Source organism: Xylocopa sonorina, chromosome 1, assembly GCF_050948175.1.
Source record: "Xylocopa sonorina isolate GNS202 chromosome 1, iyXylSono1_principal, whole genome shotgun sequence".
Classification (NCBI taxonomy): domain Eukaryota; kingdom Metazoa; phylum Arthropoda; class Insecta; order Hymenoptera; family Apidae; genus Xylocopa; species Xylocopa sonorina.
The window spans coordinates 12,355,823-12,382,221 of record NC_135193.1 but is presented as its reverse complement, the minus strand read 5'-3'; the positions used below and the strand labels follow the sequence as shown (position 1 = coordinate 12,382,221).

General features: G+C 50.8%; 1 protein-coding gene across 5 annotated transcripts in view; it reads left to right on the top strand.

Moving 5' to 3' along the window:
• The window catches only part of Pdm3 (POU-domain protein pdm3), a 147,479-nt gene that overhangs the window by 10,432 nt on the left and 110,648 nt on the right, over nucleotides 1–26,399 (top strand). For all 5 annotated transcript variants that reach the window (XM_076894484.1, XM_076894468.1, XM_076894460.1 and 2 more), the window contains exon 2: nucleotides 2,678–2,973. In XM_076894484.1, the coding sequence (XP_076750599.1) occupies nucleotides 2,707–2,973 (267 nt within the window). In that variant the 5' untranslated portion in view covers nucleotides 2,678–2,706. The remainder of the gene's footprint in view (nucleotides 1–2,677; nucleotides 2,974–26,399) is intronic.

Below are 26,399 nucleotides of genomic sequence, written 5' to 3'. Positions count from 1 at the left end.
GATCAGCCGGTGAAAGTCCACGTAATCGAATATGCAATTAAAACACCGGGGCCCATTGATACGAGGATCGTTCGAGTGTCTAGGGAGGCAATTAAAACGCGTGCATTATGCGACGAGCCGTCACGAGCTCGTCGCGAGTTCCACCCCACCCCCGCATCGCTCTCTGTCCCTCCGCCAACCGACGATCAGAGACGTTTAAACCATCGCGAGAACCACCCTCCGGCCGATTTCGTTTCGATTGTCGACGCGTCCCCCTCGCGCGTCTCGCCTCCCCCCGTTTTACCTGGTCCGCCGCCTGGCATCCTTCTTCGACGCTTCCTCGTCCTCGCCCCGGGGCGAGTATCGTGTTTTCGCATTATCATCGTACCGCTATCCGTACGAGCGGCTCGAACGAGGAGCAGAAGGAGCCCCGCAACGAACCGCAAGAAGGCGGCGGAACGGTCGAGGGGGCAGAAGGAAGAGGATCCAAGCCAGCGTAGGGAGAGAAAGAGAGACGCAACGTCACCGACGCCGGCAACAGCAGCGTACAATTAAGGGGGTTGATTGATGTTAATTCAAAGGGTAATTAAGAATGTTGCGCATAAAAATCCGGTAATTTATGGTCATTGGGGATAATTATATGTTGACCAGCTTGTAATTGCAAGCGCTCCGTGGCCTACAACACCGCGTGCAAGCGGCCGGGAATTGCGGGTAGCTCCTTCCTTCGAACTGGCCGAGCGCTCTTCGAGTATGTAGGTATGCATGCATGTACGTTTAGAGGACGTGGGTATGGCTGGCCGGCTTCTTCTGTGGTCCACGTTCGACGGGCGTGTGCGCGCGCGTGTGTAGGTGGCCGGTCGGGATATACGGTCTCAGATCGCAGCTTATTATAGGGGCTAGTAGATAAGGTGGGTTTAGAAACAACCGTGCGCCTCTGCCCGGCAGCTAGCTTCTCCGCATAGTCGTGGCTGTTCCCTGTCTCGCGTTCTACCTGCCCACCAGTGGGTGTCTCGCGTTTCTCCGTTGCACTCTGCTGGGAATTCGTTGCTGCGGGCGTTGCACGGAGGTGCGTATAGCGAACCGCCCCCAAAAACTACGGGACCCCGATTTACGAGGTCGATTCGCGCGTAGATCGCGCGCGATCGAAGAAATTTTAGGCTCGCGGTACCATTCGTAAACGGTTAAACGCGTTATGTTTCCGAGCCGCGGCGAACGCTCCTTCCCGCGGTCGCTATAAATAACCGCGGATAATCGCCATATGGCCGAGCGTGCCGCGAAATACCGCCGTCTTCGCGGACCATCCCTCGTGCCACCTCGATTTCCTGACGGGTGCGTCGACATCGGTGACGCGCAAGTGTCTCCGCCTCTGACTCGTGGGAGGGTGCGTCTGCGATTAACTCACTGGGGGTGGCTACCGTTCGAATTCCATGCTCGCACGCTCCCGCGTGAACGCTACCGCTGCGTGCAAAATTTGTGAGAAAATGTGGAGAGTTGAAAATCGTTTCGTCTCCGCCTACAGGAGAATCTGTTCGCGGGGATTAAACGATACTCGCGCGCCTAATCGAAGCCAGCGGTTTCGACGGGAGGTAGCGGTGTTAATGCCAGAACTCTGAGCCGTCGATGAGAAAAGAAACAGGGGCAGGGTGGCTCGAATTGTTCGACGAAGGTACAAGGCCGTCTACGAGGGGTTAGAAGAAAAAGAAAAGGCGTAGGGGAGAGAAAGAACGCAGAAGAAGCCGGGTACGGGTAACCCCCCTACTTGAAACACCGCTAATAAAATGATCCCAGCGGGACCAGTTGGCAACCGCCCATCGCGACATTGTCCTTGTTGGCTCCTTTTCTTTTTTCCTCCACGATCCCGTAATCAATCGACCGGTCTAATGGCAACGCATAATCGCGGCTTTGTGGCGCCTGCTCGTGCTCGTAATGCTAAGGAGACTGGGGTGAAATGGAAGCTGGAACGCGTCGCTCCACGAGTGCGAAATGATTCGATGGGACAAGCGCTGACAATGGCTACCGCAGAATTCACGCGCGATCGTTTCCTCCTTGTTTTCACAAAATCCACAACGCGGCCCTAGAAATCATTTACTTCCACGTCGCAAGAGTCCACGTATTCCCAACGACTCTGCGACCAAGTCTCGAGTGTCTCGCCAATGGAGCAAAAAAGTCGAAAAACACCCGCGCCTCTCGAAAAGTCGCACCCCTTCCCATCCGCCACTCAACGGCTCGACAAACTTCAAGACTCCAGACCGCCGACTTCACACAGCCGTGCCCCAAACCTCAACCTTTTCATTCCTTTCACCGACTCGGCCCGTTTAACCCCTCGATCCCTCGATTGCCCTCTCGGTAGCCTCAAAGCCGCGCTCGGAGCCCCACCGTGATGAAAGGATCCGTTCCTTATATCATCATCGCGCGTGTTCGTCGAACGATCGCCAACCACTGTCTCTGCCACGTTCTCCACAATTCTTTATACACTGCGCGTTCTTTCAGACTCCACAAATATGGAAAATATCGCAACCCCGAGAAAAACGATTCATCGCAGCGTTAATTCCATCGTCGCGTCACACGTCTCGCGTATCAAACCGCGCAAATGATATTTCCCGGGCATTATGGAACCGCGGGCTGGGATCCAGCCGTGGAATGGGGCGGCGATTTCAACTATTAGATCGGTCCTCAGAGAGTTTTGGTCGATTCGCAGATTACGAGTCCCCGGGATGCAAGGCTGACATGGCAGAGGGTTCGGCCGAGGAGGAACAGAGCAGTACCGCTGCGCCCGCTTCCCCGCCAGCTGATCTTCGCACTCTGAACACCCAATTGTCGCCGCCTTATCACCACCAATCCCATCTACAGCCTCGTCTTCAGCATCTCCAGCATCCCAACATGTTGGCGACCGCGGTGCCGCCTAGGCACGGCCACAGCATGCTGTCTCATCAGGTGAAAACGGAAGCGGAGTTGGACGCGCCCTGCGACGTGCCATTGAATCTGAAGAGCGAGGTAAGTCCACCCACTCTCTCTGTACATGCATGCGCCTACATATGTGTACATATGTACGTCGTTCTCGATGAATTAATGCACCGTGATCGATTAGGATTCGTTCTAATCAACGCGGGAGCAGTCGATTCGGGAACCTCGCGACGTTCGTTAATTAAGGGATGAAACGGAGCGAGGATCTCTTCGTTGTCCACGCGCGGAAGTCGTTTAACCGGTTCGACGCGAAATATGATTGTTCGTTCGATAGTTTCGAAGAATATTCAGTAGAGATTTCAAAGTCTCGTCGATTTTGATCGCGAACGCAAGTACGAAGACTACACCCCGACGATCGTCTACGCGCGTCTACGTTGTTCTAGATGGTTAATAAGAAAGACCCTCTGTCGAAACGGTTGTCACACTCGTTAGTAACGGTTTTGTGTGTCAATGACAACCAATTGCCCGCTTAAGTAGCTGCCGCGCCGCATCCCAACCTAAATCGGCCAATGGTCTCTCTGACCTGTATACGATTAACGTACAAAACAAAGCGTGTCGAATGACTTCCACGCGGACGACGGGGTCAATGTACCGAATGATTCTTTCTTTAATCGTTGCACAACGCCTGGCGTTATTGCTCGACGCGTTCGTCTAGAATCAATCCGCGCGGCGAACGCGCGTCGATGATAAAAGTCGTTTGATTCCGTTTCGACTTTCGTCGCGCGCGCTTTTCGAATCGATCGCATATAATCGAGCGCGCGCTGTTAGACGCGCGACCCCGATTTTCGTCGACTCTTCGATCGCGGCACTTTCTAACCATCCGCTACTATCAGCGTTCGTAGCGAAGGGAAAAGACAAAGGCGTTATCCATCGCGTACACGTACACCCAGACGCAAGCGTAATCGGTGCACCGATCTAATCTCCATACATGGCTCGCGCAGCCGTTCGAGCATTAAGACCGACCGGTTCGGGTTATTGCCAGAAACTGCCAGAAAAGGCTGCTCCCGTTAGCCTATCGGGGATCCGTGGGAAAACCGTTCGTGCAGATAGAATGTCAAAGTTTCTAACGGGGCTACCCGCGGTATGCGGCGACTTCCCCGCGCGCGTACACGACATTTGCCTAAGCGTTCGCGTACGAAAGACTTCCGCGTTCCACCCGTGCTGAGTAAAGTCTAATCAGAGTTACCAACCCGTCCCCCTGCGTCGAAACGGCCGCGTCGATCATTTATCAGGCCGTAATCTGCTCTCGAAGATCGACACGGTGTCCAGTTGATCGCGATCTTTCCCGTTCTCTCGTTAACCGACTTTTCCGTCCGATTCGATCCGATTCGATCTCGCTCGCGGCGTATTCGTAATTGTTTACCTGTAATCCTCGCGGGAGGGAGGAAAATCGGGCGTAGGCCCCCGTTGCATGACCACGGATTTCAGTATGGTTTACGTTCCCGCTCGGAACGAAACCCGTGTCTACGTGGTTGCGTGCAACAAGCGAAATTAGTATTTATGGGTGGTCCGTTAACGAGGCGTTTTGTTCGGATCGTAGCCGGAGAATTACTTGGACGTTAGGTTTCGAAGATGTCGGACGGTAATTTGTATCGACGGTTAAATCCCTGTGTCGGTTGAATCGCTCTGTTGGAATTAGCCCCCGTCGATTTTTGTTAAAAGGAAATCGTGAAAAATTTGCAAGAAAATATGGGAGATTTCCCGGGTACCGAATAGCGCGTGGTGGAACCGTTCCGTGCGTTAGGATCGAAGTGGAAGAGCGTTAGCGCCGGTGTAATCCTAATCGTCGTCGCATTCACGCGGGTGTATTATTAAAGTTCGACAAAAGCGGTTCTTTTTCCCGCGGACAGCCTGGCTGATATGGCGGCATCGTGGCAACGGACAATTCGTCCGTTCAACAATGCACAACAATGATGCCAATTAGCCGACAAAAGGGAATGATAGTATACTAGAAGAGGAGAGGCGGAGGTGGAGACCAGCGGCGGACTAGAGAGTCTCGAAAACAGCAGTCTCATCCGTTTGGTCCTCCGCCTGGTCCCTGTTCATCCATTACACTATTATCCCCACGGCAAACATCCGAGGATCCATCCGTGGACGGGTCCACGCGTGGACTTAATGCCTCGCTCGGACGACGGTGTCTGAGGAGTGGGAAGCATGCAATTTACGCGCAAAAGAACTAGGATGTGTTTCATGCCGGGGCTGGCAAAAAGAAACGACGTCCTCTGCTTAACAGGGTACAGCATACATAATAATGTCGCATGCCGCGTTTCCGCCAGCGGCGGCGGCGCCGGCCGCTGCTGGTGAAATATGAAGCGAGCCACGGCGAAAAATTGCGATCGTCCACCGGCCGGCTACGATCTTCTTATTTATCGGTATTAACATGTCAAAGATGCTTAGGGGTGGAATGTAACTTTTCCCTCTATTTTCTTTTTCTTCGCCAATTTCTACCGAGAACGGTCCTTGGGAATTTATACGTTTTTCTTCCTGGCACTTTGCCATGTTTATTGCTGAGCGGGTTGAAGTGGGTATTTGATGAATATTATAATCAGGCCATTTGCCATTCTAGAGTACTAAAAAGTTGGGCAGTTTCTCTTCCTACTCGTGACTTACTTAAAATCAGACAGATTTTAAATTCAGCATGTATGAGTTGTACATATTCGTGATGGAGTAAAATAATAGCTTTTCAGAAAAAGTCTGCCGACATTTTGAATTTTCTTTAGTCAAGCAGCGGCCTTCCTCAATGCCATCAGCCTCTTCTAATCGCGGAATATCTTCTCCTCGTGGAAATAATGGACATTCAGTAAGGCTAATAGGTACGCGCATACAAAGGCACAGTCTTCCAAGGATTTTCGTTAGAAACACGAGGCCATTCGTGACTGAACGAGCCACTCGATTGAAAAGACTTCGCTGCGAAGGACCCGTGCGCGCACACGTACGACCATCGACAATTAGAAACCATAAAATCGTTGCGAGAACGAGTCACATCGAGTCTAACGGTCACGGTTTTCTCATCGCCACCACAGGCTTCGTGTTTCTTCTCATTGTATTGCCGATAATTTTCATTCGCGCGAAAATTTGTCAATGAAAAACCGCAGAGTTATAAATACGAATAAAATCTGCGTCGTCTTTCCAGATATTGTAACGAAATCAGATTGGAATCGAGAAAAAAATGAGACATCCTCATCGCTCTATCTCGATCCGATGAAAAAGTACGCGAGGTCAAAAGCACCCTCCAGAGCATTGAAATCACCCGGCGAGCGACGGTGAAAAAGAAGAAAAAGGAGCCCCCATCCCTGCGAGTCCGTCCGAAACGATCAGCGCAGCGACTGTCGTATCGAGATCCAATTTCCCTCTACTCGTGCACCCCGCAGGACGACTTGAAATAAATAGAACCGCGTCGAAATGCATCGAGTGGCATTGGCAAGGGGCGCAGCCCGATCGCTCGCGAGTATCGATACGTATCTGCCAGTCAGAATCCGGTTAAACAGCGGGCAAATGCATCGTCACGAACGTTGCCTCCCTTCGCGACCTTCGGGGTGTCTTCCACGAGAGGAGACATCGCCTGGTAAAGGAGCGATACCAGCTTTTCGTCAGAGAAGCGTCACGTTACGTGTTACCACTCGACGCTCCGTTTCGAACGTCACGTTTCACCGTGTTCGATAGATCGATAGGTTGCGCGGAGATGGGCCTTAAGGCGCATTCCACTTTGATGGCCACCAGCCCGAGACCGTAAATGCATCTGTCAAGAAAGTGATTGAAGGCAAACGAGGGGTGCTGGCGCAGCAAACTGGACGGCTTCCACGTTCGGATCTCATTACCTCTGCTGGCTCATTTCACCAAGTCAATCGGGTTTCGATCGAATTTCACAATTATCGCCGGTTAGCCCGGGACAAGGTTACGCTCCCACTCCGCGAATTCGATGATTCCGCAGCTACCGTTCTGCGGGGTATCATCCGATCGGTTTCCTGGCGAACGTAAAATTTGCGACGCTGAACGTCTGACTTGCAAAGTCATCTTCTCCTTGCAGTCAAAGGTAGTTTCGTTGCTATGATATCGAGAGAACGTTTTCAAACGACGAGAAGTTGATTAGATGAACTTTGTTATTTAAAAAACGTCACTCGCTCCGCGGTGGTTTCCATCGGATATTTTGATACCAAGAAATTTCCATTCCACCGGGAAGTTTTTCTGAATATCTGAGATTGCACAATATTGCAACCTAACTGCGCTCGTGTAATTGGATACGGAATTGATGAAATGAATAATATCGAATGTTTTTAACCGTAATGATTGCAAAACTTATTAAATGCGTCCATGTCTGGTAGCGTGTAATTTGCTACTTTATGCTTCCTGTTCATCGAGCACTCGTCGTTCTTCTCAGGGAAACTTGCTGCCGTTGAAACTCGCCAACTAATTGGTTTACTGACTAAGTAGTTACTCATATTTCAAATGCAGCATTGTCTGTTTCGTCAGCGCGACTGAATCTATGGCACGTATCTCCGATTCCTCGGTTGCTTTCCGTGCGCGCGCTATTTTCGGCATCGCCTTCGCGGCCGTCGTCATCGCGAGCGGAGCATTTTCATATTCGTCGAACTCGAAATGCTTTCGATAATCCCGTGGACGGCACGATGATTACGAAACAATTCCACCGTCTGCCCGAGCGGGTATTCAAACCTCGAAATCCATAAAACATCACGCCGCTCGAACGGACGTCGCTTCATGGATCGGAAAATCTGCGATTTTATGACGCACGATCGTGTGTGTCTGGCACTCGCGAAAGGTTTACTCAGCCAATAAAGAACAAAAAGTGGAAAAGAAGAGAAAAAGACAGAAAAAGGGAGTCCAAAGGAGAGAAAAAAAAAGAGAGTCGGAGGGGAGAAAGCGAGAAAAAAGATGGGAAAGGGTACGCTCGACAAGCGGCGTTCGGTAAAAGCAAGGCAGCCAGAACGACGTCGACGAAAACCTACAAAAAAAGAAAAAGGAAGGGAAAAAAAGGCAACAGGACGAGGGAAAGGGAGAGAGGGACGGGGACAAAGAAAGCGAGAGAAAGAGCAAACGGGAGATAGAAGTACACAGTGAGAGAAAGGGTGACCGTGCGGCGGTAGAAGGGGTTGGTAGAGGCAGAGGTGGAGGGAGGTAAGCGAGAAGGGTGATATCCCGTCGGCCGACGGCTCGTCTATTTCTCCCGCTTGCTATTCGCGGAGTGATGGAATGTTTATCAATAGATTAATCTCGGAGATCGGCGTGCGGCTCCGCACAATCGGTGGAGCGGACTCCTCGATTGCGATTAAACATAAAAGTATTATTTCAATCTGGCCCCTCTGCGCTCGCCGTACATTCAGACTCTGCCCGTTCGCGCTCGGTTCCTCTACGTGCACCGACACCCGCGCGCGTTACACACACACACACACACACGCACACACGAGTGGACCGGTTAGGGGCATACACGTGGACACGTACCGGGCACAGGGACAGACCGAGATAGCCATGGTCGAACATACATCCCCCGATAGATCGGGCATTTTTCCATTAGATTGGAACTTGATTAAATTGAAAATCTGTCAATTTAGGAAAAAGCATCCGACAGCTTATATTGACGGTGGACATTATACGCCAGTGGCCAGGCAACGAGGCGGAGAACTCGTTGGCCTGACAACTCCGCTGCAGATAAAAACCCCCGTCGTCGCGCGAGGAACCAGCCGCGGAACGGAGTCGCGCGTGCCCGGCCCACACGCGGGCCGTTTTTCCTCTGCACCACCACCCCTCACCCCTCTCCCTATCCACCAACGGACCGAACTCTTTTTTTGCGCCCTTGTAAAATTAATTGCCGACGCTCTTTGAGGGCGACGCTCCCGTCGCGGCGCGCCACGCCGACGAAACGATCCTCTTCCACCGCTCAGGACCCCCTACTCCGCCGGAAATTCGCTCGCGGTCTGTGTCATTCGTTCAATCTCCACCTGATGCGTATCTCCGCAACGCGGATATATGCACTCGCTCATCTTTGAAACGAGCTCGACGATCTCTGTTTTTTCCCCGATTGATGATTGGTGGGCTTCCCATCGACGATGGACAACCATTCTTCGACCGTTCGATTTATTGTAAATGGTCGCGTAGCGCACCGGTACGTTTTCTAGAGGCGGAGGTGGCGTTTGCACCCTGTTCATCCTTTTTCGAGGCCCCTCGTTTTATTCGAGTAAATTGGGGGATTCGATATATACTATTCGGTAATTCGTTCCTATCTATTCTTCTTAACTCGTTGTTAATCAACGCGTATTCATTAGGAAGCTCGAGTTCCCCGTATCCCACGCACGGAAACATCGGATTTTCTGCCGCGTGGATACCTAATCCAGTGTAATCAGTCGGGTCCTAGTGTATGCGAGTGTCCGCGTGTGTGTTTCGACCGATCAGTCGGCGCGTATTTAGCCAGAGATTGTTTCTTAACGAGATTCTAAGAATCCATTTGGAAAATGCTTATTAAAGGCAACGATCCCTCTCGCTGCGAGCGCTCTATCAATTAGACGCTCGTATAAAATCCCCGAGAGATCATCGTGAGAGTCTTTCGAAAAGTGCCTCCGGACGTTGCCGCGTGGAAATCAATCTTTTTTTCACTCGCAACAACGCTTCTCGGTGTCCCTTTTCTTCGTTTCTGCGCGCGACGGCGCCGTGGCTCCTTTATCGCGATTTTCCTCTGTTTATTCTAATTCCGCGACGTATATCACCGGCGAGTAAAAGAAGCTAATTCGAGGCGGGGGCTTAGCCGGGCCGGTAGTCGAGATAATTCGACGATTAGGCGGGACATAAGCCGGATAACATTATCTCGACTGATTTAAAACAGTATCTTGGGAGGAGGCAGTGCTAAGCACCGCGGGAAACGTGATTGCAATTCGCTGGCCGGCCGTATATGGGACCATTGTCCGAACCAGTTCGATGTTCGCCGCGCAATCGAGAACGTATTACGCTCACGATAAGGCGGCCGCGATTGCGAGAGATATATTTAATTGAAAACGCGGCCCGCCCTAACGATAGTGCCACGCAACTCGAGTTGCAACCGGCCACGCTGGCCCGTTATTAAGTAATTTAAACGGCGAAGATTATACCGCGCTCTCCTTATGATAATTCACGGATCACGTGTTGAGGCAGCGCGCATTTTTAATGCACGCCTCGCGGGGCTCGTTTCGCATTCAGGTACCGAGCGAAATTCGATCTTTAATTACTTTCTGCTTACACCGTGATAAATTAGAATACACAATTCTGCGTTGATCGAATCGCGAGATACGAGCAACAAACTTGTCTCGATTTACCCTTCGACTTTTATCTATCCGGACAGCGAGAGCGCGCGAGGGCCCAAAAGTTCGCGTCCACCGTGGCCGTCCAGATCCGCGCGTCCACGGGGGTGAAAAGGTCGTTACGGCTTGATTAAAGACAATCCGCGCGAACGCGGAAGAACCACGGATAAGTCACGGTGCAATCGCGCACCACGGACACGGCCTTTTAAAGTAGGAAACTCGCCGGAAACTAGCGGCCGCACGGTACCTAGAACTCTCCGTTGCGGTGCCAAATAACAATGTTGAATCTCATAAACAAGGAGACAAGACAAATACCCGGCTGGACGGTGGTCCAAGGGCGCGGAGTGGACAGAGTCCGTTCCACCCAGCCAGCAGCCCTCACGGGGATGGGGGACTCTGCTGGTAATTTCACGGTGTCTTGCATCCCTGAGCCCCACCCCCTACGGCGTTGCCCGTTCTCGCAGCCCTCTCGGCTCGGAAAGCCGCGCGTTACGTTCGCCATATTCGTATACACCGTGGTCCCGCATTATGATCAGCGTTCGGCGCATTAATCGAATACGAGCTGGCTGCCGCGACGCGTTGCTCGGATGCCTCTCTGGCTTCCCTGGAAACGCGTCTTCTCCAACGTTCTCTTCGACCCTCTGGTCAGAGGAGCTTCGCGTGTAACTCGCAAGTGTTCTTCTCTCGAACTTTCATCTTGTCCCGCTATCCGATTTCGCGTCGAATAGAAATATTGCTCGACGTATCGTACGATTGCAACACGATACGAAACAAAGTATCGAATCGTCGTTGGAACGCGCAGAGCAACACGGTGTCCTCGAGCACGGGAGGAGGCGATGTCTGGAGGGGTCAACGGGATTTGCGCGAATGGCCGACGACTTAATTGATCGAGGGCCATAAGCGAATTAGGGATGACCAATGTTCCACGTGCGGAGCTCAGGAATAGAGCCGGGGGAAGACGCCGAGTTAATTCAATTCGAGGAAGGCTGAAGGGGTTTTGGGACGTCTCTCGCGAGACGTAAATTTGCGTACCACCAAGGCCCCTACCCCCTTTCGCTCGGCCGATCGTCTCCGTTGTCCCCAAGGACGATGGACACTCCGGCAAATTGCATCGATGACTCTTAGCCAGGCTCGCCAGCGGCCCTTCTTTCCGCCCAGTTCCGGCGGACATTTTTTTTTTCTCGCCGCGCCCGCTTCCGCTGGAACGGCCGCGAGTCGTAAATCAAATTACACGCTGAGTGAGATTAGATTTCTGTTTGGCCACGTTCGAGTTTGGGTCCCGTGGATTCGACGAGGGTAAGGACTGCTGCGGTGGCGTAGACCTTCCCTCTTCCTCGTCATACTCGGCTCCCACACCCCCGTGAACGTGTGCCACGGTGTTGCTGCTTGGCGATAGTAGCGACGATCCCGGTAGTGGTGGTGATGGCGCTGGGTGGTGGTGGTACCAACGGGTTCCGTGGTGGTGGTGGTGCACTACGAGGTCCAACATTAGTTAACGATTAATCAAGGCGCTTGTAGCTCAACATATATCATTAAACTAGTTAGCGAAGTAGGGTCGGCCAAGTGTGCTGACCACTGGCTACCACCACCCACCAGCCCAGGCAGACCTCCCTTCAACCTGACCAACCCCCTTGACCGAGCCCCCATCTTGTTTCCACGGCCGATCCAACCCTCTGGCGACGTGCTCACGTACCGAACGGAACTCTTACGAGACTCCCCGAGTTGAAACTCGTCCCTGATGTTTAGCCCGTTTCTACTGCCTGCCAATTGCTCGTTAAAGCTCCGGCAACGAGCGCGTAGCAGTTTCGTCGTGCGAGAAGTTTCGGAACGAATCCGAGAGAATCGTGTACGATAATTCGACCCAGGATGCATTATCCTGACAATGTGTCGCGTAACTAACACGCGATCGACGCGATACGCGGGTTGTTAACGTGGATTCTGGAAGACAGGACGGTAAAGGAAAAGCGCGTGACAATTGCGTTGCTTTATGTTCGCAACGCGGTTGGCTCTGTTCGCTCGAACGAGCAGTTACACCGGCAAGCCCAGTCGAGAAATTCGGGGTCAGCCTCGGCAGGGATGGAACCGGGGAATTCAGCGTAGCATAAACTGACCAGTGCATCAGATGCGCGCGTAAATATTCCCTCGTATTTGAGGGAACTCGAACCCGGGGATCACCCTTTCCCAGGTAGCGTTTCACCCTTCCACTTCGATTGGACTCTGCATCACCTAGCATCTACCATTTTCCTTTCCATCCTCTATTCCATGTTTCTCTCTCTCTCTCTCTCTCGCTCTTCCTCTTGGCTACGCTCGTGATACTTGCACACAGGCCGATCTCGCAGCCCCATACCTCGGTCTCTTCTAGTTTTAACCATCGAGAGACGGCCGCATAGCCTCCTGTGCGCCCGCGGGCGCCCCTTATAAATCCTGCAGGACTCCTGCAGGCACTAATGTACGACTGTTTGCGGGTATAACTTGGCCCCGACACGAAGGATAGGGGATGGTGTTTCCAGTACATGCTAAGCCGGGGCTAAAGGCTCGCTAGACCGAGCCATTCCTCACTGCCCTACAGACTTACACCGCCGGCCCTCCTGCCCCTTACGTGTGCTTGTCTTTGCTTCTTATCCCTAAGCAAATGTGGTCACCGCGAGGAGGGCGCGCCGGGATTTATTGATGGATTTACGACCTTGATGTTTAGATCTTAGAGTAAGACGAATGGAATCTTGAAATCGCGGGCGTCACTCGTGTTTAATCTTCGTTTGCGCGCGACCGTCTCCCTGTCCCCGCACCTGTCCCTACTCCGCTCCTGGATCCAAGCCGGAGGAACGAGCTGTTTGTTTCTTCGAATTGACGTCAGAGCCGGCCATCTCACCCTACCGCGCCCGGACCGGTGTCGATGGGAATTTTCAATTAATACTGATTGCGACCCGGCAGTGACTGTGGACTTTTTGCACGCTGAATTTAATCCTCGCTCCTTTATTGGACCGTGTAATCGAAGCTGTTTAATTAAACGAGCCTAACCAACCGTCCGCTGGAAAGAACCGTCGGTCAGTCTGTCGTCTGTTGTCCGACGATAACTGTATCCGTCCGCCCCGTACAGAGATACGCGTCTCGATACGATGTACGCACTGCTGAATTCGACGCTCCACTTCGAGTAACTCGACGACAGTTCCTCGCCGTCGGGCGAAATTTTTAGCGAGCGCGTACACACGCGAGCGGAATAATTTCGGAAGCAAGCGAAAGCTAATGACGCTGGAGGGGGTTGCGCGCACCGCCTTTAGATTATCGACATTTCGAGATGAAGCAGAAGCCCGTAGGGACTGGACACATTAATACCGTCGCAGGGAATCACTTGGCCGAAGTTATTTGACCACCACTGTTCATCCTGGGAGATGGTATTAAATCCCTCCCCCCTGCTGCCGTCTCCGCCCTCGCCGGACCCACCTTCAGTGGTTCGGACAGACTTGTACCAAGGACCAGAGCCTGGCTAGGCACCAGTGTCCGGCGGTGTCGTCGGCAAACGTTTGCTCGACAAACAAACTGAACTCCCTGGTCCCTGCCTCACCATTGCGCGACTCTGTTTTACTATATAAATGAGATGGTCACCCTAAGTACGGGTTTGAAAGGGATGATACTGTAGCTGTACACGCGCGCGCGCGCGAGCGCGGTGTGTGTTGGTACCACCCAGCGCCCGTCTTCCACCTTGATGACCGCAAGCGCCGATCCTTCATCCCTGCACTTCAACCCCTGCCTCGAAGGGGTTAATGTCGAATAATAAGAAGTTTCGCGAGTACCATCGAACGCGAGCAACACTTTTACATTGCTACCGCTATTATTATAGTTATAATAACTTTCTAACTATAAGATCAAGAGTCTTGCGCCGTTGTTCAACCAAACCGTAGATACTATCCATAAACGTTCGCGATTTTCGTTCGCGCGTAAGAAGTAACGTAATCCTTCGGTGTGCGCCAGGGCTTCTTCGTATTAATGTTTGCCTCGATATCTGTAAACAGGCATTACCTGTATCTCCGTACAGAGGTGTAACTATCTGCTGGGCGAGCTAGCCGTGGGTCTGAACGTTAGCCGGCCACAGGGATTAGGAACTTCCCTCGGTCGGGTCACCGTGCGCGCCGTGTTTGCGCTTCCCTGTCCCTATATCGCGCGAGGAAAAGAGAAATTCGTACCTCGCCGCTACTCCATCCGTGTTGATTCGAAGATTTTAACTTCGCCCTGGCCGGGTATTGATCTTCGGCTAGTTCGATCGTCCGGCTCGAAGCGAAACTTCGGACCACCCCCTAATCTGTAAAATCAGAAACCCCCCCTCGGATTCGACGGTTTTGTAATTTTCGATATCCGTAACGTTTAATATTCCAGCAACGCGAACGGTTCTAGAATTCTATCGAATTAATCTCGTCGTCTGTATTTTAAATGCTCGTCTCACCGAAAAGTATTTCGATCGCGACCCGTTTTTCTGAGAATATACACCCTCGAAAATAGAGGAAAATAGGTTGGCGTGTATATTTATATCGAAGTAAACATCTTATGGATCGGTCGAATCGAAGTTTCCGATGTACACGTAGCTCTTCGGAGGGATTGTAAAATTTTGGAAGCCGCCTGCGAAACATTCTTCGATCACCTGTTATTTCGCTGGGACCGGGTATCAACCGATCCATAATAGCGAAACGAAGGGGGCAATTTATCAAGGAAGGTCCGAAATTCGACGGCAGAGCTAACACATTGGCGTTGAACCTCGCGTGAAATATGCAATACATACTCTCGGATCTTGCCCGTCCCCCGGCACAGTTTATCAGCCCGCGTTCGCCCTAAATCATGGTATTTTTAGCGTTTGTCATCGGGCGGCCGTGCAATCATCTATATTACGCTGTTTGCTCAGATACGTTTCGGAGGGTAGGGAACGGGTGGTAACAAAAAAAAAAAAAGGGACGGTTTGCAAGGATTCATTGTGGACGATAACGCGGGCGTGCAGCGGAGCGGGAGAGAGAAAGAGCGATGACACAGTGGCATTACCGTAGATGACAGAGTGGCCGGTTTCATTCACACGCGTGCGTAGCAGACGCGTGCGTGTATATACCGGTCGACGGTGTGGTTAACTGTCGCGGAATATTTACATTGTGTGGCGGCGCAATTAAGCCTCGTATCCGGCATCAAGCGTAGGAAATTCCGTGCGGACTAACACCTTGCTCTCCCTTGCTTTCATGCCGCCTGTTTCTGTCCTTGTGACAAGCGGACTGTTTCGTGCGAAACAGGAACTTCCAACGGACGTGTTTTTTTCCCTTTGTTCCTCCGTGCACCGATGATGAATTTTTTCTCTTCCCCCCCACCCCCTTTTTTTACTGTTCGTCGCGTTTTAACTTGTACGCCGAGCATCGCGCCGTCTATCCTCTTTTTTTCACCAGGTCGCTCTTCGATACTTATTATACTTACTCGTCGATTCGAGTGTTAATATCTGAATTCGCGTATCTCGGAATGATCGAATGGTAAACTGTGTTGTGCGCATAAAGTTTAAGGTGCGCTACGCTGGTCTATCGTTTCCTCGATCATTTTTCTGTTTCTTTCAACTGGAGCGCAAAGGCTAGAGATCGTTAAATGGTAGAAAGTTAACGAGATGAACTATGAGTCGGTAAATCGTGCGATTCTAAATTCGTACGGTAATGCACAGCGGGGAACGAAGTTCGATCGTTGGATATCGATCGGCGCGCGATACGGCCGGGAGGGTACAACTGTTTCTACTGCTCGTAAGGGAATTCCAGGTTTGAATCGGCTGGGAAACGCTCGGGGAAACGTTCCGGAGAATCGTTAACGTACCCTTGACTCGAGCACACCTTACGGACGATTGTCCTCTGGGGCCTGCCCAAGCATCATTTCCATGCATAACATCATTCTTTCGTTCGTTTCTCGGGGATACGGATTGTGTGCCCATAAAACGCGGAAATGCATCGAAAGCGTTCAGACGGAACGATTCCAGCCGATGCAATTTCCCAAAATTCTCTCAATTATACTTAGAAATACAGTTCAATCGAGCCGTACTTGGCGAAGCCTCGATACATCTCCGCTTACGCCCGATTACACCGCGAGCACCCGTAAGATATCGAACTTTCTCCAACTTTCGCACCTCTCAATTTCCTCGAGCAACAGCTGACGCGAGCAGCGCGTCGCCAGGCTACACCCAAGCCTCGCGAGCGACACCCGTTTTCTAGAATCATTTCCGTCCGTACCTTTGGCGCAATCAATTCCCGTTCCATCCACGACGCTGGCTGCGAGACGACGACGATCTGCGAAACAATGGGAAACGGAGGAGGCTAGGTCGTGGCGATATCTGGCCGGCCGAGTCTCTATCTGGCCGGGTCTATCTTTTATTAGCATCCCGTTGAAGCTATTTCGCGGCCCTTTCTCTATCGGGCAACCTATCCGTAGCAGTTTCTACGGCGTAGCCCCGGCCGTTTCGCAGCCGAGTAGGAGTAGCAGAAGTGCGTATTTACGAGCGTTCCTGTCCATAAAGCAACCTAGCGCCTGATTTTGATACATTCTCCACTCGCGGCACTATCTCACGCGCGAATACGACCTACGTAGCCGTACCGCTCAGGGATTTATGGTGATGCCGCGGAAGTGCCGCGATAGTTCTCCTTTCCGAGTATTCGCGATTTTCTTCTGCTTTCGTTTCTTTCTGGCCAACCACCCCGCGATTGGATTCGTCGACCAACCGGCTGCGTCCCGCCGATGTCCGCAGCTCCCTTGGATCGTGTTCAATTGTTATCATCGCTTTTCAGTCGCGAGGAATTCGATGTCGGTGGACAGTGAAATTTAAAGAAACATTTTTCCAAACTATCTGACCACCGCTTAAAATCCGTCGCACCCCATCGGAATGGTCGACGCTCGAGGCGACGCCATCGAAAGTGCCGTGGTGGACCACCGTCCACTCGCGTGAAATAAAATTAAGACAAAAGGGGGGGTATCGGGACTGCTGGCCGGTGGGTATGTATTATTAAAATATACATTTAGGCGACGGAGGAATAATGACGTGAGAGCTCGATTATGCAGGAATAAATGTATGGGGGTAGGAAACGTGGAGAAGGGCGATATTGGGCTTGTACACTGGGCAAGGGGCATTCGTCCGGACCCGCGCGAATATATAAGCGTCTCTGCATATCGTAATCACAATATTATGCTGAAATTGGGAGGGCCGAGTTCCCCATTTCTATTTTAATGGCTTCGGGGATTTCAAACGGGTCTGAGCCAAGCGTCGCGTAATAACTTGTATCCCCTTCGTCCCACCACCAACCCTGCCGATTCATCCCTCGTTGACTGACCGAAAAAAAAAAAAAAAAAACATATCGAAAGGCCCTGGGACTACGGGGTTTTTACGATTCTCGTTTTTCATTCGACGTATTTTATTAAACCTTTCGCTCTCGCGTTGCCGAATGAAACATTAAGCAATGCACGGGCGGGGATCGAGGTGGAACAGGGAGGAACTCGATTCGCGCCGGTTCGCCTCCCGTGTCTTGTTGCTTTCGTATGGATTTAACGTTCCAGAGATCGAACGATCAATAATTCCTTGTTTCGCTCGTTTTTTCAGCGAAATTCGCGGCCACGCGTACACCCGTACTCGAAATTATTAGAACGCACTCTCAATTGTAGTAAATGCCTGAAAAAAATAATATACGACTGGTGAACCAGATCGATAGTTGATCAAATATTTCAGTAGAGGGGGAGATTCGTCTGTACTTTTTTCCAGCAACTTCATCCCTCTCGTAGGGAACTAAACGGATGAACAACATTAGCATAATGTGCCTCGTAATTACGATCATAATTGCCCAAGTTGTTGGCAACTTATTTCAATCCGAGGCCATTCTGTTTCTACCCACGAATATCTTCGACGACAGCCCTGCTAAACTGTACTTCATGCAACAAACTTCCTCCATTTCTCAAATTTAGAACGCTGCGACTAGGCTAAAATCGTGTTAAAAAAATGAGAAGGTGGAAACGTAGTCGAAGAACAACTGAGGGGGGGAACGAAGAAGTCTTGGCGGATCCGACGGTCATAAATATCGATCGAATTATGCTGCGGTTAATTGGAAATTAAATACATTAGGTGTCGATGGCGTTAGATAGAGGACGGGGGACGTCGTTGCCGGCTGTTTTACGGGAAAGAAAGTTCTCCGTTGGAGGGGGTCGAAAGTTTACTTGGGCCGCGTCGACCGAGGGGCGACGGGGTGAGTCGAGGTCGGCGGTCGGCGAGAATGACTCCTGGAAGTTGGGATCCATGAGAAAGGAGTCTGTAAAGTTGCTGGAACTTTTTAGCAAGAATTAATCACCGGAAGATGGTGACTGGTCCTTATTAAATTGCGACCTCGCCATTTATTTCGATGCGGTTAGTCCTAACGATTCAATTTCGCCGGGCCGCGGCATTATGCGAGTAAATTATGCGAAATGACGACTCCGCTGTTACTTAGCTCGGGCTAATTTGCGGAAATTTTCGCGCGTTCTCGGAAATTTCGTTACACGGGAAGTTCGCGGGATCGTTAAAACTTCCGTTGGAACATCGCGACAATTGTTCTTTTGTTAATTCATTTCCTGGCCGCCCTACGGGCGATATTACAGCTGAGAGTGTAACTGGAAGATTATTTAACTCCCGATATTACGCATTTCGCGATCCCTTCCAATAATCCACTAAAGTTAAAAGCCGACGAGACGGCCCCTGGAACTCGCGATTTTCCCCCGAAGTGACCGAATCGGTGCACCGGAAACTGCTCGAAATACAGTGGCGTTTACGGCGCTATTTTTATGCCGCGCTGGCTCCTCTCGCCTTAATTCGCCCGCATAAAGCCGATGTCGAATTTAATTTCTCCCAGCGACGCGTGAAAGCTCGAAAAAACAAAAGGAGAAACGAACGCGGAGGAGCAGAGGGTGAATAGGGGGTAGGTTGCGAGGAGCACCGGTAACCAGAGAGGGGGGAAAAAAAAACGACAAACGAAGGGAAGCGAAACCTAACGATTACGCGTATTCTTCAAACGCGCGCAACCCTTCTCTGCGCGCGAAAGGGAGTTGAGGACGGGATGAGAAGGGGGCGGCGAATCGAATTAATCCGGCAGCAAAATTAAATACACGCATTCTCATAATTACCCGGGATCCGCGGAAATTCTCGTCACGCGAGATCCCTCACCCTACGGTCTGCGCACTTTTCATCCCCGCGAAAAATATTTTTATTCCCCTACGCGAGTCGCGCGTTTCGCGATCGAACCGAAGGTTGTGCCGAAAATACGAAACAGCGAGGGTGTAAATGGATTTTTCGTTCGTTTTAGGGTTCGCTGAGAATGGCGGACGAAGTCGGATATTCGGCTATTCGGTAGTCGTCGATGATTGCACGTCGACATTCTGGAAAATTACGAAACGTTCATTACATTTATTTCAAAATGTGCTCTGCACGTTACCGCGTCATTAACTATAGTTCTCAATTTAAAAATCGGTATCCAGCCTTTCGTGTCGAACTCAAGTTCGCGAGTCAAGCGATGGAGTAAACGAAAAATGAATAGACCCCCGTGATTGAACTACGCGTAGGCAAATAACAACGTCCAGAGAATCGTTCTCCGTTGGCATGATGCAGAAAACGCGTGACACGCGAGGGAGAGATCTTGGCGACGATGTCCAGATACCTCATTACATCGCTATTGACCCGGATCCTTTATTATCCGTCGAACGTAGGGACGTAATCCGCGCTGGGCACGTGGTGGGAGTGACTGCCGCTCATTATAGCGCGGAAAATAATCATTATGCCTATTGACCGAGCGCGTACGGGCAATTTTATATTTTCTGCGTACGGAGTCGCCGGTGAATACGTCTCTGATGACGATTAGTGGCCCCCAGCATCCTTAATGACCACTCACACGTTCCCGCTGCCCTGGTACGTTCGTGTGCGTTCTCCCGTCTCGTCGCACGCGTCGTCGTCGCATGCACGGTGACACGGTCGCTGATATCTAGATCGTTCTAGCCAGCTGAATATGATATTTTCAGCGTAGAACGTTTAATTAGGCGTCACGCGAGTTATCGCACGGAACGACCGCCCTCGAGCTGTATCCTTCTTTTCGATCTCGTCGCGATTCGCGGGCCAAGTGTTATTAACGGCATGAGAACGAATCGAGCCTTCGATGCCGCGGTTATATTGGTCGGCTATCTTGCTGAATTGTGAAATATTACGCGCCACCGTTCGGAAACGGTGGAGCGAAAATTGGTGGGTAATTCTGAGGGCCGAGATAAGAAGTAAACGCTGGCATTTCTCCGTTAGATTGCATTCTATTTAGGGTGCTGGTTAATTTTATGGAAATTACATTACGTGCGTGAATGACGACTGATGTGTGCCAACTTTACCTTTGGTATCGGTGAATAGAGGCACGTACCGGAGGATGGTTGTAATAGATTTTGGAATTAGCAAGCTAATACCTTTGATTAGAATCCTTTGGCGACGGTATGCTTTGGTATGGCTGATCATTACATGAAACAGCCCTTCGCGAGGTACACGGCTAAAAGACTGGTCACGGGAATATGTTTATCCATGTGGTCATAAGTAGAACCACGAACGGTGAAATACGTTTGGAAGACAGCTAAACATCGGTGTAATACGACATTTGCTTCGATAGATTTAATTGAATGCCACTGATTTTTCTAACCTTTCCAGTTTCCATGGGAAACCGAGGATGAAACTCAGACACGGTGTGATTGACAAGCAAAGAAGTATAGTGTTCAAAATTTCAACTCTATGCGCATCGAACGGAACGAGAGAAATGGAATCATAGCCGAGAGAAATTGCGCCGAACCGGTGATTAGCTATTCCCAGTATTCCTAATGATAGATCCGAGGTGGCAGCGTGTACTTACGAACCGTTTCCACGAGCTCGAACAGATTTTAGATTTCAATGAAACGATCGGTCAGGGAAGTTTGCGCGCTGCTCCTTCGTTCCCTCTTTCTGCTGGCGGAAATTAAGGAACGACCCGATACGACGATGGGAGAAATCAATCTGAGAATGGGCGATCGGTAACAATTACATAATCCAGTGGCTAATTGACATGCGACGCCCGCTTAGGATTCGAGACAAAAATTGCCGCAGAATCTGTTCTCTTATTCGGTCGTTCGAGAGACCTTCAAAAGACCCGGGCGAAACGGGTCGAAATTGAAAAGGGCCGACGGAAATGAAAGAAGCGATTAAAGAAGAGCGCGCGTGCAAAAAGAAAGAAAAAAATGGAGAGCACCCTGGCCGTTGATGAAGACCGAAATTCTATTAAGCGGAAATTCAGGTAATATAGAGGGTGAGAAAGAGAGGGTGGACCGTGGAGTTTCGTCGCGGTAACCTTGAATTCCGTGCACGAAGGAAATCAGCGGGCGGGGGAACACGAATCACTTTTACTTCGATCTCGAGAGGCCTACTCGAGGATCCCTGTTAATCGCGGTTAAAAGCCGAGAACCAGAACGGGAGCCGGAGAGGGGGTGGGACGGAGGGTTGGGAGCGACCCAGTCCCCAGAACGGGCTGGAAGGGTGCGGTGCTGCGGCCTAAAAGGTGAAAAAGGGACGGACGGACGGAGGAGGAAGGAAAACCAGCAGCAGAGAGGGCACCACGAAGGAAGGGTGAGAAGGAGAGAAAGGGACAGAGGAGAAAGTGGAAAACCGAATAATCGTCCAGCGTCGACCTCGGTGTCGGTTAGAAGCCGACGAAAAAGAGGAGATGAAATGGACCGTCCGACTGACAGGAATTTACATCCTCTCGTGCGCAATCTGCGTGAGTGAATTGTGTCGTGTTACCGTCCGGAGAATTAGATCCGGAAAATCCGTAATAATTACTCGAGCGACGCTCGAAGCATCCTCCACCCTCTGACTTCGCCATCCCCCTGCCCGCTACTTGCGTTACATCCCTCGTTCGCGCGTTGTCTCCGTCAGTCAGCCTGTCCCGGTGATCTTGTTCTCGTCTCCACCACTTTTCATCGTGGCTCGTGTAGGTGTCGAGCGTTCTCTCGCTCTTTCTTCTTCGTTTCCGTCGTCGTTCCTTTCCTCTGCCCGGCTGCGTTCAACGGGGGCGTTGTTGTTGTTGCTCCCGTCCCATGGGCTCCTCGTTTATCCCTTAGCCACGTGGAAACTGCTGGCGGAACGGCGGCGTGAAACGCAAAAATAAATAATGATTCACCCGCGAGAGCGACAAGCGAGAAGCTTCTCCGTGGAACAGGTCTGTCAGTGAGACACCAGTGGCAACAAGCTCGTTTAATGTACGTGCATATACGGATGCGCTTGGGCTCGCGCGTGTTGCGTTTACGTACGATACGCGATCTCTTCTTGGATCTCACGCTATGCGCGTTGCACTTCGACAAGGTCCGCGCTTCTGTTCGTACAATTTGCGGTGGTTATTCTCACCCCGTTGAAATTGCAAAATGTACTGTGAACAGAATTTTTATTTCAGTTTCAGCGGGGTTATCGTGAAACTGAACAATGCGCAGCCTTGGACTTGGTTCCACGGATCGCATTATCATTATTGTTAATTCGAGGCGGAGGAAGAAAGTTCGATGATGACGAGAGTTTCCATGAGTCGCATTCCAAGAAGTCGTTAAGGATCGTTCCGTAATAGACGCGCGCTAAATTCGTTTCGTGTTCCCGGAACGGCGGCACCAGTTTAGCCGCGCCGCCGTTAATGTAGCTGCTTAGAGACAGTTGTAATTAGCACGCTTAATGCCTAATGATTTATACGCGGCGCGCTGACGCGATTTGGGTTAAACGGTGCAGCACGTGCGCGAATACTGTGTTGCCTGTGCGTCTAGCCCTCGCGTAAATAAGTTCTGCTCGTCGAGTTCGCCGAGGATGTTGAAACGGGTTGCTGTTAGAGGAATACTCTTCATCGAACTCTGATACTTTTCCTTTCGCTCGATAACGAAAGTTTCGAGTGCCTATTGTTCCAGCGACAAGCACGATGTTTTTAAATGGCCAGTTCATGAAATGTGTTGCGCAGATGAATTTCAGTTGCAGCGGAAATACCGGGAAAACACGGCCGCTTTTCTCTCATCAATGACGATATAAATAAACGGTTAAAATCGCGCGAGAAACCTTGCCGTTCGAAGGGGTGACTGACGAGTGCGATGACTGTATACCACGGTCGATTGGTTCGCGCGAAATTCGAGTTAATGGAGCGCGCGTCGGAGTAATCAGCCTGGAATTCGAGTTCATCACTTTCTCGATGACTATTCCAGGTCATCGTTCAGCGGTTCGCGTTACCAATCGAAAATAATAATTTTCTTTGTCAACATTGCGTTGCGTACGAATCGAACAGCCCACTCCCCTCGCTACCGCGTTCTACCCCGCGTGTTTGCGTATACGTTCGCGGTGCGTGTACTCGTTCATTAATCGATTATCATTTTTCACATCGCCGGACTATTTATCGCGGTCGGGGCTCTCTCCTCGATGATCACTGCCCGTTGATCGATCAACGAGCGAGCGCGCGCGCGCGCGCACACGCCACCCTACCGGTCCCTAGTTTCGCTATTTTAATTTCACGGCCTCCGACCGCCGATAGCGAGCCACACTTTTAATTGCCAATTATCGATTATAAACCACTTAATAGAACGCTCGAAGTACGAGATATCCCTACCCGCTATATTTATTGCCGTTCCACAGTTATGTCAATCACCGGTTTCCGCGTGCATTCGTCATTTCCTTCTGCACACCGGCCGCCCTTTGTTTTTGCTCCGTTTCGCGATCGCTTCCTCCGCCTCTCTTTTATTAATCAATTTTTCCAAGGGACGGGAATTAAATCCTGTCCGATATCATATTCAGTCGCCAAATTCAAGCTCAATCTTTTATTCCGGTAACTTCGATCCTCGGAATTTGCACTTTATTCATATGGAAACGTTTAAAGTTTCACGTACATCTATTGTACGACTATTCGCGGGTCTGAACTTAAAATTTATTGAATTATAAAGTTATCTCAATTTATCGTGACGTTGACGGATTTAAATGTTTCGAGATGATGCTTTCCGATGGCATCTCCTCATGTTCGTTGATCTAATCTTGCACGGGGTATTCGTTATTTATTCGAAACGGGACAAGCTGCTCTTATTCTTTGTTTCGTAATAGTCATTTAAATAGCTAGCCTTTCGAAACGGGGGACTATTATGTAAAGTTTAAATATTGATCCGCGGCTATAATAACTTCAATGGCTAACCGAATTAATTGATTTATTTAGTCGTTTAAATGGGACAGAGCCTCGTTGCCGCGCAAACAGTATACGACTCGCGTACGAAATATAGTGACGCGTTGAAATATACAACGGGCGTACCTATCTCATAATGAATTCATAGAACTTTATCAATAGCATTTAAAAAATTCACGACAGAGCCCATAAATAAATGTGAAAAAGTAGAAAATGAATTTTTAACCATAGACACAGGCGACCGACGCGATCGAGCAAACGAAAATCAGAATTACAACGTTTTAATACTACTTCCCGCGGCGTTTCATCGCGAACGCCGTTCTCCGTTGACGTTGATTCCAATTCCAGCCGGTGATTCGCCTCCTTGGTAATAATGCTAAATGAATTGCACGTCCGTTAGGACCACCGTCATACGAAAGAGTCTCGCACAAGCGCGCGCCTCGTTCTCCAGCGAATATAGGGAAAGGATCGGTCGGACGCGAATAGGACAGGGCTATGAGCTTTCTCCCGCGAACAATAAAATTAATTTCGTTCGATTCAGATTAACTTCGTTTGTAATCACGCGAAAAATAAACATGCACGAGGAAAGATAATTCCCTGCCTTCTCCCTCTCTGTCGTCCCCGTACCCACTCTCTCTCTCTCTCTCTCTCTTCATCCCCCTTTTTTTCGGTCGCAAGCACCCGAGCCACCCCTTTCCGCGATCATCCCAACCACCCCGCCCTTCCATTTGTCCGTCCCGTCTGTCTGTCCATCCGTCCATCCGGAATGGTGGCGAACGTACTACGGCGGTCGCTTTACTTTTTCAACAGATATATATTTTCTGTGTCCGGCCGCAGCGGACCGCTCGCGGACCGAAACGTAGCGAATGAAAAAAAGAGTGAGTGAGAAAGAGAGAGAGAGAGAGAGAGAATCGAGGGTTCGAAGGGGAGGGACAGGGTGGGTAGAAGCAGAGGGGAGGGAAAAAAAGGAAAAAAAACGGACGCGGATGAACTATTAAAAGGCACGTTCGGCCGGGCCGCCGATGGTCGGGGGTTTTCATTAAAATTCTTTCGATCTTTTAACATTTCCAATCGGTGTTTGTCGGAATATCGAGTTCTCGCGCGTCCGTGGTAAAAATGTAAAAGGCTCCGAGCTCTCTCTCGCACGTCACCCCCGCGCGTGTGTATGCGCCCTCCCGCGATGCCGCCGCCAGGCCGTCGACAGGGTAGGCCTGCACTCGCGCTTATAAGCGGTCCACCCGCGTCGAATCGAATACTTTCGAGCCGCGATTCCCCATTGTCCGTCGCTTTTCGACGATCCGCCGCGAAGAACCGCGAGCCACCCCCTCGTACACACGAGCGCGAAGTGTACGACGCGGATAGTCTGCCACGGGGACGAACGGGGGTGGGTAAAAAATTTCGGCGCGCGATTTTTCAATTAATCGACGGAAAAAATGATCGAGCCAGCAAATCTTGCGCAAATATTCGATAATATTTTCATGATAGCCTAGACGCGAGAGATCGCTCGGATTTTAATTAATTCTACACACCTGCCCGGCCGCGTATCAACTTCCGCAAACTCTGCGCAACGCTATGGATAATTACGTGGCTCGAGTCAACTCCGGTGGAACGTAGGAAATCGCGCGTAATTTCATCGCGAATTCGTTACGCGGATTTTCGGATTCGTCCGCGCCAGGCGGAAGAAGACGCTCTCCCTTGTCCTTCGCGGAACTTTCCCTCGCGCGACTCTGCTCAAGAAGATTCGAGCGGGAACGAGTGCGTGGCAGCCAGCGAGAGAGTAGAGAAACGTGTTTGTTTTACCAGCAAACACTCGTTCGCGCGTATCGTACCTCCTCGTGCCTCCTCCCCCAACGATCTCTCGCCCCCTCTCCGTTCAACCCTTCCCGTTTTCTCTCCGTCTATCGCACGGGAGCACACGTTCCGACTCGACCACGTGTGTTACCCGTACGATCTCGCGTATACGGCGAAGAGTGGCCAG